Below are 18,786 nucleotides of genomic sequence, written 5' to 3'. Positions count from 1 at the left end.
GACAAAGAAAGTCTATTCTAGGGCGTGTGCATTGTCCCAAAGATCCCTCTCCCTCATGCCTTTGAATTTCTTTTTTCATGGTTTTTTTTTCTTCAGTACTTCCCCCAATTAATCAGGATGAATACAAAAAGTCCTCTATTAATTATTTCTTGGTTCAATTTTGAAATGTCTTTGCCAATTCTAAGCAATGCAGAAATAAAGGCACGAGGTTATGTATGTACTTAGAGTCCTAACCTATGACACCTGATCAATTGCTTATACCTGGAATAGACCTCTAAACCAGAAATGAGTGGTGAAAACCATTGAGTAGTATAGATTAAAAGTTATTATCTGGTTGAACCTTACTGACAATATTTCACTTATCAGTGTTAAGACTGTTAAGTGAAATGTCAAAAATAAATAGTTGACCTGGGCGCAACTGAGCAGGGAGTCAAATGCATCATCAAACATAGGCATGTATCCTGTGAAGTCGAAATGTGCTCCAGCGAAAGTTGAAACCATTGAGATGTGAAGACAGACTTGAACCGGAACGAAGTAAATCGAAGCCGAATAGAATTTGCTGTTGACTAAATGATTATGTGCCAGCCGAATGAACCTGAAAAGCAACCCAGTTATGAAAGGGAAAAGGGAAGGACCCATCCCTTCCCCAGGGGCATATTAACTAAATTAACTAAAGTTATGTTAAGCCGAATCAGAGGTACATAGACCTCTACCGAAAGTGTATGCATGTATGATGTGTAAGGCTCAACCAGAGATCTATCTACCCTCCCATCCCATCCCAATTTCACTAACCACCGCCTTGATTTCTCACCAGGGTTGTGTCTCTTTAACCCAAGCGGGAACGGAAAGCACTAAAGTAGACTCTTGGGTCAGGATTACTGATCTGTTTCACTGTGAACTACGGGTTGTTCCGCCAGGAGTTGGGTTGATTTATTCTGTACTGGAGCTATTGGCTTAGATTGAGTACTCTGATTCACATTGGCTAGTTCAATCCTGTGGATAGATAGTATATTGGCCTCTTGTTAAAGCGGCTTCTTGTTAAAGATGGCACAGTAAAGATCTGCCTTCCAAGTCAAGTGGAGTGAGACTAAATGTAGACAAAAATGTTTTTTTAACCACCATTGACTGAGTAAGAGATCTGTTTTAAAGATTTTTTTAGTTGTGGCATAGCCGCACTCTAAATTAATGGCCAATTTTACAGATGAATTATCTTTTATGAGCACTTCTGTGCGAAAAAAAAACCATTTGTAATGGTCGTAGACAACGCACAGAGAGATAAAATAAACCATTTTAATGTCAAAAACAAAGAACTGTTAGTGTATGACCCTGTTATGCCTTGCGGCGCATTTACTCAGGAAAGTAACTCAGTAAAGTTGCATTGTAAAATTTTTCAGATAAAATCACTTTTCAGATACTTTCAAGAACGGTTCGCTGAAATAATTTTCAACAGTTTCACACAGACTAAACTGAGGATTATATGTTTGGTGGAGGAATTTTTCCAATAAATGTTTAGCGCGTAGCGTAACAAGGAAGCAGTAAACCAACCTCAATCATATACGCAGTAATTTTGCTTTGTTTTCTTAACCTCGATACTTGAAAACCTTTCCCGCCAAATTAAAAAAATTAGAACCTCAATCACTTTGCGAAAAACATTGATTCTAAACGAGAAAAATAACGTAGAAAACGAAGCAAATGATAAATGAAGCTATTTTTCCAAGGAGGGAAGGATTTTCCTTGCTTAAAAAAATGTCAGAATGCCGTTTCCCGCTAAATTTTTAGCACGGTCCTTCGCAAGCTTTTTCTGTACAAAAATTTGATTTTGAAAGAGTGAATTTAATCCCCAACGAAGCAAATTTGCTATTTAAAAAGGAAATGATAAATAGCTATTTTCCGAGAAGGGAAGGATTTTCCTTACTAATAAGAATGTCAGAAAACCATTTCCCGCCAAAAATTAAGCACGGTTCCTCGCAAGCTTTTTCTGTGCAGAAATTGGATTCTGAAAGTGTGAATTTATTTCCTAAACGAAGTAAAACTTGCTATTTAGGTTGAATACATAATTTATATTTTACCAATCGTGCTGTTTGAAAATTTTTGGGAGAGACCTCCAGTTAATAAGTTCGCCGCATAAAAAAGTTTTTGAGACGAGCGTAAGTTGCTTTTGCATTTAAGGTTAAAAGAAACTCCGGTGAAAAGTTAGTTATAAGTAAATAATGACATACAAAACAGTAGATAGATGCTCACCTGGAAAAGTTTTCGTTTCTCTTTTTGAAAAATCGCGGGCATTGTCGACATTGAGAGTGAAACCATTTGTTTGATTCAGGAGCGAGAATTCTTCAATTTTCGCTAAGGTTTCCTTTGCTTTCCACGGAAAGTTACGTCTGAAAATAAAAATATATATTTAATTATGGATAAATATCATTTTAAAAAATTAAGTCATAGTTATAGGACTTAAATCTTGAAACATGACAAAAGGAAGGGAACAAGTTCTCGTAACATAACTTTAGACAGAAGTCATTAAAGAACTAAAAGAACTCTTACATTGTTTGTCAATCTTTTTCATTCCTATTCCAAGAGCTTGGGACGTTGCTTAATATTTTTTTGTCATAAACAAAGCGAGTGATAGCAAAAAGATAGATTTGGGTAACTTACCAAAAAATGTTTGCCTTCTTGTTGTCGAAAGACGATTGAAGACTTTGGAAAACTACGCCAGGTTTCATGCCGAACCAAATAGCTCATACTTTTTCCTGATTGGCTAGCAGAATTTCAAGGGTTTACTATAACAGCCGACCCATTACAAGGGTTTACCACTGATTTGCGTCGGAAACGGCTGATACTTCTGTGTTTAAAACATTTTTTCCAATTTTTTGTACTTGTAAGACCAAACCGAAAAACTTTTATCTCACTCGGAATGTAGTTGACAAACTGCTTTCATTGCTCGACTGGATGGTCGCGGTCGCGCTTCAACAAACTGTGCCATGACATTTCCCACGTGGGCTGCTTCTTGATCAGGATTTGCCCATCATTCGCGCCGGATTTCTTGCTCAAAAAGCAAGCTAACAGTCTTTCCTGATTGGCTGACTGTATTTAAGGGTTTACAGTGATTACTGATTTTTTTTCCAACCTCGATCAAATAAGACCGAGAAGAGACTTGGACCGAGTACGCTCATCAGGCGGTTTGGTGAGCTGTTAGAAATGGATTGGAAGATTTATATTTCGCCTTTCCTCTCCATTTTCTTGACCTTAATTCAGATAACTCTTGCAGAATTAACACCAGAAGAATGCAGAGACTTAGGATTTTCAGTGAATCTCATCTGTAGCTCATGTGACGAGCTAAAACCTTTCAATCTCACATCCGAACCTTCGTTAGAGCAGAATTGTCGAAAATGTTGTCAAGCTGATGGCCAGGAAGAAGCCACGAAGGTTTGTGTAAGATAGATTTTTACCGACCGAAAGCCTCATAACGATTTTCACATGGTCGTAGGGTCCAGCAGTTTTAATTGATACAATCGACAGTCGATGATGATCCATCAATCAAAGGCAACGATGGGTTTTTATCGATGTCAAGGTGTTACTACTGTTACAGTGCTGAAAATCAGCAAATCAATAACCCTTGTGGTCTAGCACACTGTGCATCTATGGTATAAAAATTAACAAATAGGACTAAACAGGTGATGTCATTTGACAAGTCACTTGCAACCAATCTCTGGCCAAAAAAACCATCATTCCTCCAGCTTGAAGGTTTGCAGAAGTTTGTAAATCATTCACCTGCGACTCGTGATGTACAAACTATTCTCTTGTTATCCCAACATCCTGCATTTGGTATATGTAAAGCCTTTATATGGGCTTAAGTGGCCCATGGCTGGTGCTTAACTCCATTTTTCTTAGCATGAAGCGGCTAGGAGTATTGCTACTCCTCCCTGGATGGGATGCTAGTCTATTGCAGGGTTACCCCAGCACATTTGCTGATACCCATTTGTACACCTGGGTGAAGAGAAGCACTGGCCAGGGCTCGAACCCGAACCACCCGATCCGGAGTCAAGTGCACTAACCATGAGGCCACCATGCCTCCACTGCATTTGGTATAATGCTGGTTAATGGAAAGTGCAGTTTATTGCTTAAATCATTTAAGTTAACCCTTTCACTTCTGAGATATCATTAGTAATTCCCCCTTACTGTTTGCCATACAATTCTTATGGTGTTAGTGCAGAGAGAATTTGGTAGAGGATCAACTAAGAATCCCCTAATTGACATTTGTATTTTGTCATCACTTGCCTGCCTGATATCGATTTGATAATGTAAGGAGAAATTCTCTCTTGGTTACTCATAAAAGTTTAAGAATTAAGAACCAACCAATTTGCATCCAGAATATGATACTTTTTTTTTAAACCCTTTAACTCCCAAGATCTGATTGCTAACTCTCCCATCTAGCTGCTATACATTTCCTTGTAAAAAAGTTACGCGAATTTGGTGTTATATCATGATAACAACCTCTAACTGATAGGTTTGACTTATCTCATTACCTGTCTGTTAGATAGTGTATGGATATTGTAAGGAGAAGTTACATATAAATCACTTCTGGGAGATGAAGGGTTCAAGTTCTTTTGTATTTAAATGTGTTTCACATTTTTATGCATTGCATTGAATATATGTTGGATTATTATGGTTACAAACTGAACACTTTCCTATTTTAAATGAAGTAAGCTGTCTTGGTAAAAGACAGGTCATTGGTATAACAGAATTTGACAGTTTGTGTTATTATTTGTAGAGATACGCTTTTGGTACTCTTGAAGTGTGCAACTGAAAGCTGGGGAGGTTCCCTCAGATACAGGGTGAGAAAAACTTATCCAATATTCAATTTAAAACTGTAAATTTTTATTATTGAGACTCTATTATAATTATTTAACAGGAAAACAATTTATTGATGTCAACTCATATTTTTTTTTAATATTACTAAATATTATTTGATAATCCCAAAGAATCTAAGAAAGAAATAAGTTTGTGATTTTTCAAATCTGCGTTTGTTGTTGTTTTTTTTTATTTTAAGTTCTGTTTTTAATATACATTTTTTTGCACTTAGTGTCAACCACTAGTTTGTATTACATTTCAACATGAAATTATAAGATATCTCTTCTCTTGAAGGTGAAATTCACTCACCAGTATTAACATTGTTTTAAATTGCTTTATACCTCTGCCTCAGTATCATTATTGTATGTTTGTTTTTACAGCCTTTGTCCGTAGTGACAGGCCTGAGAAGTTCCCTAATCTTAGGATAAACGTGAGTAGAATAGCTCTTAAATTTTGTAAAAAGCAAACTCAGAGAGAATATGTTGAGTTATAAAGAGAGGAAAAAACAAAGGAAAGGAAATATTGAAAATCAAGAGAAGCACTATTTTACTGTATCGATTAATGTTCATTTAGATTTAAGGCATGTGCCCAATTAGGTAGCTCTTTTTAAAGTATTCCATACTAATGTACAGATGAACTTATTGTCCCATCTTTATTGAAATTAGTTCACTAGTCCATAAAAAATTGGATGGTTTTGATAAAGAATTTTTCTAAACTGTACCTTCTAGTTCGTACGAGGAGCCGACCCTGTTCTAAAGCTTCATGATGAGAGTAACGAGGTGAAAGAAGTTCTAAGGTGAGTAAATGATATTTGTGATTAATTTTTAAATTAGTTATAATAATTTTACTGTCAACTAACAATAGGAAGAAGGTTGCAGAAGTACTTAAGTGTTGTTAAAAAGTTGCTAAGCTTATTGCATCCAAGGGTCTTAACCCTTTCATTTCCAGGGGTGTTCAAGATGTAATTTCTCCTCACAATATCGATACAATATGCAGACAGGTGATGAGAATATTGGGAACCATTAACTTACAAATTCATGCTTGACTCAGCACCAGATTCTCTGAACCAAGGTTATAGGAAGGAAATGGCAGATAGTTGAGAGAAGTACCATGATTGGGACCTTAGGGAAAACCCTTTAACTCCTAAGTTCTGATTGTTAATTCTCCCTTCTAGCTGCTGGACATTTCCTTGTAAATTAGTGATGAGAGTTTGGTATTAAATCAAGTGAACAAGGGTTAAGCCAAATCATATTATACCAAATCATGTTATACTCTGACCAGATGGTTCAGATACTGATAACATTTTTCAGGGATGAAAGGTGCAACTTCTGGCTCTATAAGATTTTCTTTTTCCCTTCGATGTTGAATCTAACAAAGTAAAAAAAATAATAATGTTGCTCTGCACAGTAAATAACTAATCATTTTATTTTTATGAATCAAATTTAGGAAGCCTAAAAGTAGTCCTGATTCCTTTTTTTTTTTTTTTTTTTTCAGCATTGAGAAGTGGAACACTGACAGTGTGGAAGAATTTCTCAATGAGAGACTTGCAAAATAAAATTATTTAGTTATTAGAAAAATATATAATGAGAAGAAACCTTGTACATTATGATGAAAACTTCATGTAAAACCATGATAGGTGTATGAAGTTGGAGGAAATTGTGTCCAAAGGACTTCTTTAATATTTGTTGAAAAAAAAAAAACTTTAAAAACAGAAATGTCTGTTGTTTCAGAAGTGCTTAAACACCAGCTGTCTCAATAGATGGCATCAGAGTAGTAAGAGAATGTCAACATGTGGGAATAAGATATTATGGAAAGTAGTTCCAGAACCTTTCACTAGCTATGCCTTTATTTGTTGCGAAACATACTGCAGTGCTTTTCAGTAGCATGCAAACTCCTGAAATTGGGATGACATCAGTGACATTTTTTTAACAGCCTTCAATCACATTATGGACCTTGCAGCAAGCTGGTGCAATGTTTCAAAAGGTTATGAAAGGAGTTAGATCCATTTTTTTTGTTTCTGTCTTTCAATGACTCTTACAGTAATGATTCCTTTCAAAGGAAATTGTAAGTGTGAGTAACAGTCTCAGAGTTTACACGTTTCTGAAAGGCAATGTAATCTTAACAATATTATTGATCTTGTGCATGAAAAGCTACTAGTAAGCAAACTCTAACAAGCTTTTATCCATAAGCCCATTGAAGGTAACACAAGTTATAAATTCTCACAAATAACCTTTTTTTGGGAAAAATGACAGCTAATTTATGCTCTGTTTTCATGATGACTTTACAGTAAACTAGATACGAGTTTGTAAAGTTGGAGGCTTTGAACAGAATGATATTAGTGATACATCCATCTTCAATTGCCTGTTAGATATGTTGTTTTGGGAACTCATTTGGGGACTCTTGTATAAAAATGCTATTTAATAAAAGTATTGTTTCTGGTGGAATCCTGTTTTGCATAACTTACTCAGCAAACTTATTAATGAGTAATGACGTTTTCCAAGAACATCCAACAGGACAATATTGAAAAAAATTATGCTGCATTTCACTAATCATATTTTATTCACACTCATGCAAAGACATAGTATCTTAAACAAGTCCTTGCATGTTAAAATATTTAAAAAAGTTTTTGCAACCACATAGATGGGTTTACTCAATGCTTACTTAAATAGTTTTACATTTACTGTGAAAGTCTTCAAAAATCATTTTTCAGCAGTCACTCTGGCTCTTCAACACTTCCTTCCCAAAACACAGAGCATCTCAACCAATGTGTTAATAAATATTAGTAGTTGTACACTAGAGGGCATATTTATTCCTCTCCCTTCAAGATGACGTGATTAAGCTAAAGCAAGCTGAATAAACTTCACGTCACATTGTTTACTAAAAATTACATAATTCAGCTGCTCCCTAACATGCCAATGCTTTTAAGGTTTTTAAGCATAATAGTAAACAAGAAACTGCAAGAAAAAATTGAATCAAGCCCATGCCATTCAACATTTGTTGACTTTTGACCAGTCATTAATTCTAAATAACTTTCTCTTCTCTTTCTTTCTCGTTTCAAAACACGACTTAAATAAGAAACACTCTGTAAATTGTTTTTGATTGGCAAGAAAATTTTAAGCAGTCAACTAATCAACAACTAACATCAAATAACTTAAAACCTTAATGTAACTCTAAAATCAAATCACAAATTTGCCTTTGGGTTCACTGACAGATCACAGATTACTGCTAAAATTCTGCCAATTTAAATAAATTATGTCAACTTTCATGAGTTCCAAACTCCAATATGTGTTTTCCAACAAAAACTCTTATAACCAGACATAACAGAGGTTTAATTATGGAATCTACTGTAACATTCTGCATCACCACAAAGGTACAAATCAACAACTAACAGCTCATGTTTTAAGTTGTGCTGAGCTTGTTTGCCTTTTTCTAACAGTATTTATATATTAAGTACAGGTTTCACATTTCTGTAATCTTTTCCAGACTAAATGTAAAAAACTCAGTTCAATTCCACTAAAGACTCAATTTTAATGTGACTGAAAATGAGTCACTTTAAAATAAAATATTGTCAGGAGCAAGTACCAAATCTGCAAGGATAAATGTATTATAGGTATGGTTGAAAATACAAAGGCTGAAAAAATCACTGATGTTAATGAAAGAGAATTGCATCACTCATGGTTTGTACTTTTTTTGGAAAAGTGGTGGACTAAACTATGTTCATCAACTCTAAAATATAAAATTTTATAAAATCTACCTCTAATAAATTAATAAATTAATATTAAAACTAATATACTTCCAAAACCTATCCAGGAAGCTCAAATACAAATACAATGAAAAATTAAATCAATATCCTTTCCAGGATTAAAATGAAGTCCACTCCTTTATAATTGTTTTGTAATCAAGATAGATGCCGATGCTGCAGTTTCTGAATGAACTAATCTCTCAATCGGAACTAACAAAACAGTTCCATTTGTCATTTTTTGCGTCATAACATTCAATGCTCTTCAGAAATGATGTGCCACCAAAACCTCCCACGGTGTAGATGTGGTCTTTAATGACCACAGTTCCAACATTATGGCGGGGAATGTTCAAACTAGCCACTGTTTTCCACTCATCAGTTGAGGGATCATAGCACTCTACACTGTTGAGGAAATTCGTGCCATCAGATCCACCAATCACAAACAATTTACCATGAAGTGCTGCTGCACCAGCCCCCCGACGGGCTGTCTTCATGGGTGGAACCAAATACCATCGATCTTCTTCAGGGTCATAGCACTCCACAGTATTGAAACAAGTCCATCCATTGTACCCCCCAATTGCATATAGCTTTCCATTCAAGGCTTCCACACACAGGTTGTTTCTCTCTGTGTTCATTGGGGACACCCTGGCCCACTCCCCTTTCTCTGGACTATAAACTTCAACACTTTTCAGGTTTCTGGGACCTTGGTAGCCCCCAACTGCATAAATGCATCCATCAACGACTCCTGTTCCAAAACTGCATCGGCTTTGTATCATGGGGGGTCCAAAGCTCCAAATGTTGGTAGATTCATCGTAAGTTTCCATGGTGTTGAGTTCAGTGTTTCCATTGGAGCCTCCTATGGCAAATATCTTCCCATTCACCACTTCTGACTCCAGCCGTCCCCTATGCGAGTTCATGCTTGTGACAGGCATCCACTCATTTGTCTCACAATCATACTGTTCCACTGTGTTTAGACAGTCGCCCCTATCATAACCACCAATGGCATACAGCTTTCCATTTAGTTCGACTGCTCCCACACTACAGCGACCTGATAAAAAAAAAAACAGTTACACCTGTCATCGGTCTTCTTCCCACTTTCCTTTTGTTCCAATTACCTACCAATGCAGCACAACAGCTTCTTGGTTAACCTTCATGTACTTCACATATTCATTAAAAATTTAACAGGGTACAAACCAACACTTAGATCCAGGTTTTGAATTGTTCCAGATAACAAATAAGTTTTGTTGTTTGTAACTAGATTTTCTTCAATGTGGCCGTAGTTTATATTTGACTTTCATTTTAAGCACTACCAGTAGCTGAGCCAATCTGAATGCTTTATTCCTGTAAATTCAATTAAAAAGAGTTTTGTGAGTTCCTAGCAGAAACTAATCCAACAACAGATTATGTTACTGTTCATGAAAGCCAGTTACATTCATTTAGCATGGTTACTAATTAAAAAGCAGAAAATAGCTGAATTTTATTGAAAAAATAAATGTTTTAATGTGGATGGGACAAATTTTTATGCTCTCATCTCAAATTCTTAATCATTTACCATCACTCCCATGATTAAATAAGTAACTCTCCCTTCCACTACTCAATACATCCTTGTTAATTGGACAAGAGAATTTACACTGTTACACACCTCTGCTCATTGGGGCTATGAGCACCCATTCTTCTCCAGAGCAGCAGGAGTCACCAGAGTCTGACATGTTGGCACATGTTGAGGCTTGACTATGAATAGATATGGCTACCAGCATCCCTTCGACATGAGCAACACCCACACAGCCACTGTCACTGGTTTGAGTGGCACCGATCACATTGAAATCCTGAATCATATGAGTGTTTCTGTTTCTTTTGTTGTTGTTGTTTTCCATCAAAACAATCAATTCCTCTTCATCTTCACTAGTGCTTGCCTCAGCTTTAGCCAGCTGCTCAAGTGACGTGTAGCGGATGTATTCACGTTGAGCCTCTGTGATGATAAGCTTGGATTTTTCATCTCCAGAGTCAAGATCTTCCATAGTGCACTCTTTTAATTCCTCATTGGCTGTCAGGAACATAATGTGGGTTTTCTCCAGTAGTTCTCTCAAGCTGATATTTCCTTGCTGCCAAACAAAAACATCATAGCAATTGATAAACCAATGTCTCATTTTTAGCCCAAAAAAATAAACCAAAAAAAAAAAAACAGTACAGGTTTGTATGTTATTACATGTTGATCAGTTCAGAAGGGTCAGATTTTATAATAACAATAATATAATAATACTTATATAGTGCCGATATCAATATTGCTATTTTCATCAGCCCTTAAAAATAAAAATATTTCAAAATTACCTTGACTACTTAAATCGTAACAATAAATTGCATAAAACCTAGTAAAAACAAGATTAAAAGGCACATAAAATCACAAAAAAGCTTTCTGAAATAAAAATGTAGAGTGTCTTTTTTAAGATGCTATTGAAGGGCTACTCCTAATTGCATAGGGCAATGAATTCCATAGTTGAGGAGCAGCAGCAGCAGCAAAAGATCGAAAGATAGTTATTGAGGCACATAGGTAACCATTGAAAGAAGGTTACCTATGTGCCCTGTTAAGAGAGCAAATGGTAAAATAACCCAACTATTATGTGAAAAAGCACTTAACAACCAAAACAGAAAGCTTTATTTTAGAGAGACTAAAACAATATGCTTAATAAGACAACAAAAACAAAACAAAAATAAGTCTGAAAGTCTTGTCTCACACATTTAGTTATTATCACATCCACTTTCTCATTTGGTATTGTCTACTGTGCAGAAAATGTACTCCAGCTCTATAAAAAGAGTAACATTTATGGTAATAAAAGCAGACTTCACTACTTTAAAAGAAAAATAAACATTGCACTCTCACAAAACAAGAAGGAGTGAGGATTTTGTCTCTCACAATGATCCAATTTTGTAATTTGACCAAGGCATTTACATAGGGAAAAGTTAGTCAAATATATGGATCTCATGGTACACTTTACGACCCATCATCAGAGAGGAAAAGTGATGTTTGACATAGGAAAGAAATTTACATTTTCCTCAGATGAGTTGATAGAAAATGGCATTAAGAGGATGTCAGCTTATACTAAAATTTTTCTATTGGTCATTTCAAACAGCATAAAAAATCACTGAAATAACTCTTAATCTCTGGAAGAAAACTGCAAGGGCTTAATCACACATACACCAATACCACAAAATGTCACTACCTCGAAAAACGAGAAAACTGCAAGGGCTTTATCACACATACACTAATACCACAAAATGTCACTGCCTCGAGGAAAGTTTTTTTTAATCAAGGAATTAGGATGCCATGAATAATTTAACAACTTCATATAGTTTTTAAAGGGAGTCATTCAATAATATTATTGTTGAGTTTAAAGTTAATGAAATGTCCCACAATTTAAAGCCACAAAAACATAAAACATGAACTCGTGCTACACATACAGGTTCACTGATCCCTACAAAAACAAATCAGGAAGTGCTGCAGCTTCTTCCAAATAAGACCAAGTCTGTTGGAGGCCTTGATAGTTGATATTATGCAAATTGCAAGAAAGATAAAACCTTTGACAGATGTAAATCATTAACACAATGTCTTTCTCTTTCGAGTGTCCTACTGCAGCTCATCAAAAAAAAAATCTGGTTGAAAGATCTCTGGATAACAATTAGGGTATTTGACTATTTGGGGGTTTTTCATATTATTTTGCTTCATTAAGTTTACTCCATTTTCATCATTATTCTCTCCTTTTTTTTTCTGGCTTGGATCCCTCCTTTCCTGATACATTGCCTAGGATACTAATTCGCTAAAACAGATCATCAGTAATTTACAATCAGTCCATGCCAGTGTCTGGAAAGAAGAGGCTTGTCCCATATCCAAAATGATGCACAAATTTTGGAACAACAATTTTCAAGGAAAGTATTTTCAAGGGAAAAATTTGCTATAATATATTGACTTTATAGAGATTTTTGTGGGATTAGCGAAAATTCTACTCCAAAGAGTTTCCTTTTGACAAATTTTGATGTAAAGTAGTTTATGCTAACTTTGCATAAAAATATAAAATAGCTAGAGTAGTTTCCGATTTGGGCATGGCAATAATGACAAAAATCAAGGTAAAAAGTAAAATTAACAAAGAACAGATTTTAAGAGGTCACTGTAAGATCTAAGGGGCAGGCACGAAAGCTGCTGAAACATTTTACCCTAATCCTTGATTAGTCAAGATATTGGATTTCAAGACCTGGCGCTTAATTATTCTTCCCGCGAAACATGAAAATTGGCGCGTAGCGAGCAAAAAGCGCCAAAACTCTCCTAAGTTCTGCTTTCGTTGTGGAACTTTGAGTGTAAGGGCTTTCGACACTTTTACAACAACTGACTGATCGTTCCTTTATTTTTATTTTTTATTTTTGCCCAGATTAAACTACAAGGCAGAATTGTCAATAAACGTCCATAACAAGAATGAACGTTGCTGTCAAAAAGCGGCAGGTGAAGGAAGTGCTCACAAGTAAATATAGAAACGCCTACAAGATTTATTCCTCACCTCTAGCTGCTTCTGTGCCCACGTTAAGGCCATTTGGCAAAGATTTACCGGATCAATGTTTTCTTCTGGTCTATTATTTGTAGTTGCAAGTTCGATCTGCAGCCGAGGTAACTGGAAAAAGTCCTTCTTATGGAAGATGTCCTCCACGTTGTGCGCTATAAATTCGTCGATTGCCGTCATCAAATTAGGGCAGTCGTTTCCCTCTGCAAACGATCTCAGAGCAATCCAATTCAGCGGAAGAATTTTCTCGAGAATAAACTTCTCCGATGAGTCCTGAACTTGTTTCATGCCAAGACCTTTGGCGGCTTGGAATAAGTTCAGAACGCCGTCTGAAGTGACAAGGAGCTTGCCCGTGTACACAAATTCCACCAAAACTTCCACAGCGGTAGGATCTAACCCTTCCAAATCGACTATAAACTCGGTATCACCTTTCTTGACTTGTCTATCGAGGATTTTAGGTACGGCTGCGACCAAAATAGATCGGTGGCCCCTAATCTCTCGTTCGCCAACCTTCAACACTGCATCGCAAAAGCGCGTGCTGTTTCGTTGTTCGTTTAGAGCATCGAAGACTGTTCGAAGATGGCTATCGTTTTCGAATGAAAACTTTCCATCGACCGTGATGTTCTGATTCTCCTCCTTTTCATCGGTGATCTGAGAAATAAAAACCAGACTTCAAATGTAATTTCGCTCGGAAAATGAAAAGACAAATACTAATAACAAACAAATAGGGTTTCGCAATCTAAGCTGTAGTAGAAAAAAGTCGCGAAGAAATATGGCTTCAATTTGTTTCTCAATAAAATTCTCGGTCTAGAGCGAGTGGAGCCCTAATTTCATAAAATCGATGCAATTAACAACTACAGTTAGGCCCACGCTTTTGCCAAAATTTGATAGAGGTTTTTGAAGATTTACGGGAAAGCGCGCGTACGCGCTGGCCATGAATTGGCAAACGGGAAACGAAACTACATGTAAGCAGACTGTTAATTAAAACTTAAACGTTCTTTTCCTTTTTCTCCACGTTTTACACTGGGGAAGGAAAGCAAATCTGAACGATCGTGTCAGACATCGCTTGTCATATAAGTCTTAGAAAGAACAGCTTGAATGTTTTACTTATCATTTCAACAGCAACAGTAATACTTTCGAAAGAAGACATTAAAACTATTAGGGTATACCACCATAGAGGAAACTAGTTGAAAACCCTTTCCGTAAGAGCCTCAAGTTTTCCAACGTTTTTTGTATAATTGCTGGTCGAATACTAGGACCAAACTAATAAAACAGAATTAGAGACATTAACTAATTCAAGAAATTTACCTTCGTCTGAGCTGATTTCATTACGATATCTGCACGAAGCGTTTCGTTCGCTGTTCCTCCTCAAAAAGACAGCCCACAGTTCGAAAAACGATTTCCCAACACGAACACCTCTTGGAGAAGCAGATCTCTGCATGTGAGAAATCTTCGGCACCCAGAACTCACCATTCGTCACCATTCACACAATTACAACTCAGCGAAAGACTTCCTTGCTTTTCACGTGGTACAATGCCTGAAGCCCGAAGAACCTGGGAACTCGTTACCGCTTACCATTGGTTTTCACAGACAATAGGTATCATCATGAATTGTCAATTTTACAACTGTTGACATTAACAAATATAGCCTACGTCACGTACTTAAGCCGCGTTGCTAACAATAATTTTCCCGAACGATTCTGTTGCGGAAAAAAAGCATTTTTAAAACAAAAGCAAAAATTTTTGAACGAATATTGTCATTGATGAGCGACAGCTACGAAAGCAAGGGAGATTTTACCCGAGATTCCCTCGAAATATTATTTGACAAACAAAGTGACGTTCTACTTGACTGACCACGTCGAGTGAGGAAAGTGAGAACGATCACGTTTTAAGTAGAATGTGATGAGGGGCCTTTAGAATGTTCCAGAGAGCACCCCTGCACCCAAGATGTGAGCTGTCGTGTTGCCTGATTTATTCTTAAAATATTTTTGCGACATCCTAGAAGCGTGAGTTATCTCAAATGAGACAGGGGTCGAGTTTGCGTGGACGAATAGAGTTCGGTACGGGCTGGGTTGGATTAAGATTTAATCCAACGAAAAACGAAAGCACTATAGAATTTGCCAGATCAGCCAACTTTTTCTTTTGTGTGGCGTTCGTTCTGGACAAAAAGAAAGTGGAAGATTTAAACAGTTGAATTTTGTACCAAAAAAAAAAACTTCGACAATCATGGTTTAAAAAAATAATCGTCATGGTGGGAAAAAACCCCTATTTTTTTGTCAGGATGTCTAATTTTGGGGCTGAGGCTGAACGTTCTTAATTTTTTATCACTATTTGAGCCTGAAAACGTTCTTAATATGTTCTTAACCCTTTGCGTACCAAGTGGCCATATATGGCCACTTAAATACAGACCCCATTCGGGCGGCCTGAAAAGAGCACTTTGAGGGGCTGGAAACTAATACTACATTTCAATGTAAATTACATAAAGGCGTTAATTAGTTTTTTCGAGGATTTCTTCCATCGAGCTTGTTTTTGGGCGAATTTTGAGGCTTTTTGTGATTTGGACGTTTTGAACGGGGAGATTTAAAAATGGCGGCTCTTGAAGGTGATGCTGAACTACATTTCGACGATCAAAACAATGTTGAAATTCAATTTATCGACGAAGAAGACTTGCCTTTAGCGAATTTCATCGAGCATCGAGCCTCTGATGAGGAATTTTACTCTGGTGCATCGGAATCAAGCTCTGACGATTCTAGCGAAGAGTTGGAAGAGGAAGATCACACTGACAACGAAGTGGAATTGGATGAGGAAGATTGGTCTAGAGAAATTGGACGCAGAGTAGATATTGAGTTTAGTGAAGAACCTGAAATAAATGTCACTACAAGAAATCTGAAATCGTGTTTGGATTTTTTGGAGCTGTTTTTCACACAAGAGGTATGGCAGTTGTTAGTTAGTCAGACTAATTTATATGCAGAACAGAAGAGAGGGCCAACAGAAAGCTCTGTTTGGTATCCAGTCACAGAAAGTGAAATGAAGGCCTGGATTAGTCTGTACCTAAATATGGGGCTGGTTACTAAACCGAACCTTAGTTCTTACTGGAGTACTGATCCTGTCCTAAGTTCTCCTTTCTTCCCATCCGTGATGTCCCGAACTCGATTCCTACAAATTTTGCGGTATCTGCACTTTGCTGACAACACCCTTGCTCCCCCACGCGACTCCGCAGACTACAATAAGCTGTACAAAATCCAGCCTTTCCTAGATTTGGTCATAGCAAGGTTTCAGGAAGTGTACACCCCTGAGTGGCAACTTGCCATAGATGAGACTTTAATTAAGTTCAAAGGCAAAGTGCATTTCAGACAGTTTATCCCTATAAAGCCAGGAAGATTTGGAATAAAGGCTTTCACACTTGCAGAATCCACCAGTGGCTATGTGTTGAACAGCAAGATTTATACTGGCAAGGAGAATAATGAAGTTCAGAAAGACTTAGGAAGGAAGGCAGTTATGTCTGTGTTGCAACCTTATCTAGATAAGGGATTTTATGCCTTCATGGACAATTATTATACTTCTGTTGCTTTGTTTGAAGAGTTAGAAGAAAGAAAAACCCTTGCATGTGGCACAGTTCGGGCCAACAGGGTAGCCTTACCAAGAGAGATTTGTGGTGTGAAGGAAAAAGCAGTGAAAGATCTTAAAAGAGGAGAGTGTTTGTACAGGCAAAAGGGAAATTTGACTTGCGTGACATGGCGTGACAGGAAGCCAGTTAGTGTGTTAGCTACCCTTCCCACCAGTACAATGGACTCGAGCCCAGTTCAGCGGTCAGTAAAAGTAAATGGGAAGTGGGAGAAGAAGCAATTTTCTAGACCAGGTGTTATTGACCTCTACAACACCTATATGGGTGGTGTAGATGTGTCTGACCAGCGAACTGTCGCATATGCCAGACTTATGAAGGGGTCAGTCTGGTATTACAAAGTGTTTTTTTATTTGATAGAGGTGTGTGTATCAAATGCACACATTCTCCACACCAAATCCCAGAATCATTCCAGTCTAAGAGCACTGCAGTTCAGAAAGGAGCTGGTCAGCACATTAGTTCAAGGCAAGTGCTTTCGAAGAGACACGGGATTTGTGGAAACTCCTGTTGCTATCCCTGACATAAGATTCAACCGGGATCATTTCCATTACCTTGTGAGCAATGAAACAAGACTAACTTGCAAGGTCCATATCCAGAAAGTGAAAACAATATACAGCTGTGCAATTTGTGGTGTTAGAATGTGCCCTGAGCCTTGTTTTCAAAGGTACCACACGTTGCGAGACTTTTACTATGATGATGAAAGTCGAAATGGTCCCCGTCGGCTAAAAGAAGGAAGAGGGAGGCCATATCAAAGAGGAAGAAGAAGATCATTAAGAAATTAACTCTTGGTTAATGTGAGAGCATAGTTTTGTGCAAGTGTGGTACATAACTATTGGCTATATAACCGATAAAGAAACTGTTTGCATCTTTTGAATATTTCTTATTTCATTTATATTTTACTCAATTTTTACTTTATGAAAGGCAATTATTAATCTGTCTTAAATTCTCTAAAAGGAGGGTTATTGCCCTAATTAATATTTCTTACCTTTTGAAATTGTGTTAAAAGGTGATTAGAATTTCAAGTAAGAAACCAAAAGTTGGAATTGTTTGTTTAGAGCTGGTGATTTCAAAGTTCCTTTAGAAACTTGCATAATTATGCAAATTATGCTTATTGTGACGTCACAATTTTGACATGTGTCAATTTCTATAATTGTTGTGAAAGTAAATTTTTAATGCACTTCCCAAATATATATAGTTTTATAGGGTTTTGTTGTAAAGAGCAGGCTTGACAAGCATTCTTGTATAATGTACTCATTTTTGTGACAAATAAATACCACCCCCCTTGGTATACAAAGGGTTAAAGATGTGGTATAGTATTTCAATAAATCAGTCTCAAAAATGTCTCTAAGTAATTGAGTTAATTGTCCTGTCAGACCACAGTTTTAAATTTGTATTATCGGACAAAGGAATGAGGTAAAGAAAAAAACTGATCTCAGGTCATGAGTAAAAAGTTAAAAAATAAAAGAAATCATCTGATCAAAAAATGAAAAATGAAAAAAAGATAATAATAATAATAGATATATAATAGAGTATAACTTGGAAAAAATCGTGCAATCATGCTTGTAGCCTAATATGCTACTTTTACAAACCCAGGCCAAGTATCGGAGAGGCCTATCTAGAAAAGGAAAAAAGTGCTCTCCAATAGCGTGTATTTTTAAAGAAATCTAAGGAAGAACTGCGCTAAAGAATATCGACTCGTAACAATCCAGAATAGTGGTAAACTTATGACAAATATAGAAAGAACCCCATGGAGCCCTGCCTGTCAAAATACAAAATCAGCCAGTAGTGGCCAAAATACCAAATCGGCCACTAGTGGCCAAAATGCAAAAACGGCCACTAGTGGCCAAAATACAAAATCAGACACTAGTGGCCAAAATACAAAATCGGCCACTAGTGGCCAAAATACAAAATCGGCCACTAGTGGCCAAAATACAAAATCGGCCACTAGTGGCCAAAATACAAAATCAGACACTAGTGGCCAAAATACAAAATCAGACACTAGTGGCCAAAATACAAAATCGGACACTAGTGGCCAAA

At 36.8% G+C, this 18,786-nt stretch overlaps 1 protein-coding gene and 1 pseudogene across 2 annotated transcripts; one reads left to right on the top strand and one right to left on the bottom strand.

The window, feature by feature from the left end:
* The first annotated feature begins 893 nt into the window (after positions 1-893).
* Positions 894-7,289, top strand: LOC113686147 (selenoprotein F-like; annotated as a pseudogene). Its single transcript, XR_016185919.1, has 5 exons — positions 894-3,420; positions 4,766-4,829; positions 5,226-5,275; positions 5,574-5,641; positions 6,340-7,289. The product of XR_016185919.1 is annotated as a selenoprotein F-like (transcript).
* Positions 7,290-7,385: 96 nt separating this feature from the next.
* LOC113686146 (influenza virus NS1A-binding protein homolog B) lies at positions 7,386-15,001 on the bottom strand. Its single transcript, XM_027203749.2, has 4 exons — positions 14,437-15,001; positions 13,129-13,779; positions 10,227-10,686; positions 7,386-9,632 (listed from the first exon to the last, which is right to left on the bottom strand). Exons 1-4 carry the CDS (start codon positions 14,455-14,457, stop codon positions 8,788-8,790), a joined length of 1,977 nt encoding a protein of 658 aa, XP_027059550.2. The 5' UTR covers positions 14,458-15,001; the 3' UTR covers positions 7,386-8,787.
* Positions 15,002-18,786: the final 3,785 nt, after the last annotated feature.

This window comes from Pocillopora damicornis, chromosome 4 (assembly GCF_964200805.1).
Source record: "Pocillopora damicornis chromosome 4, jaPocDami1.2, whole genome shotgun sequence".
NCBI classification, from domain to species: Eukaryota; Metazoa; Cnidaria; class Anthozoa; order Scleractinia; family Pocilloporidae; genus Pocillopora; species Pocillopora damicornis.
This window is presented reverse-complemented; position numbering and strand designations above follow the sequence as displayed.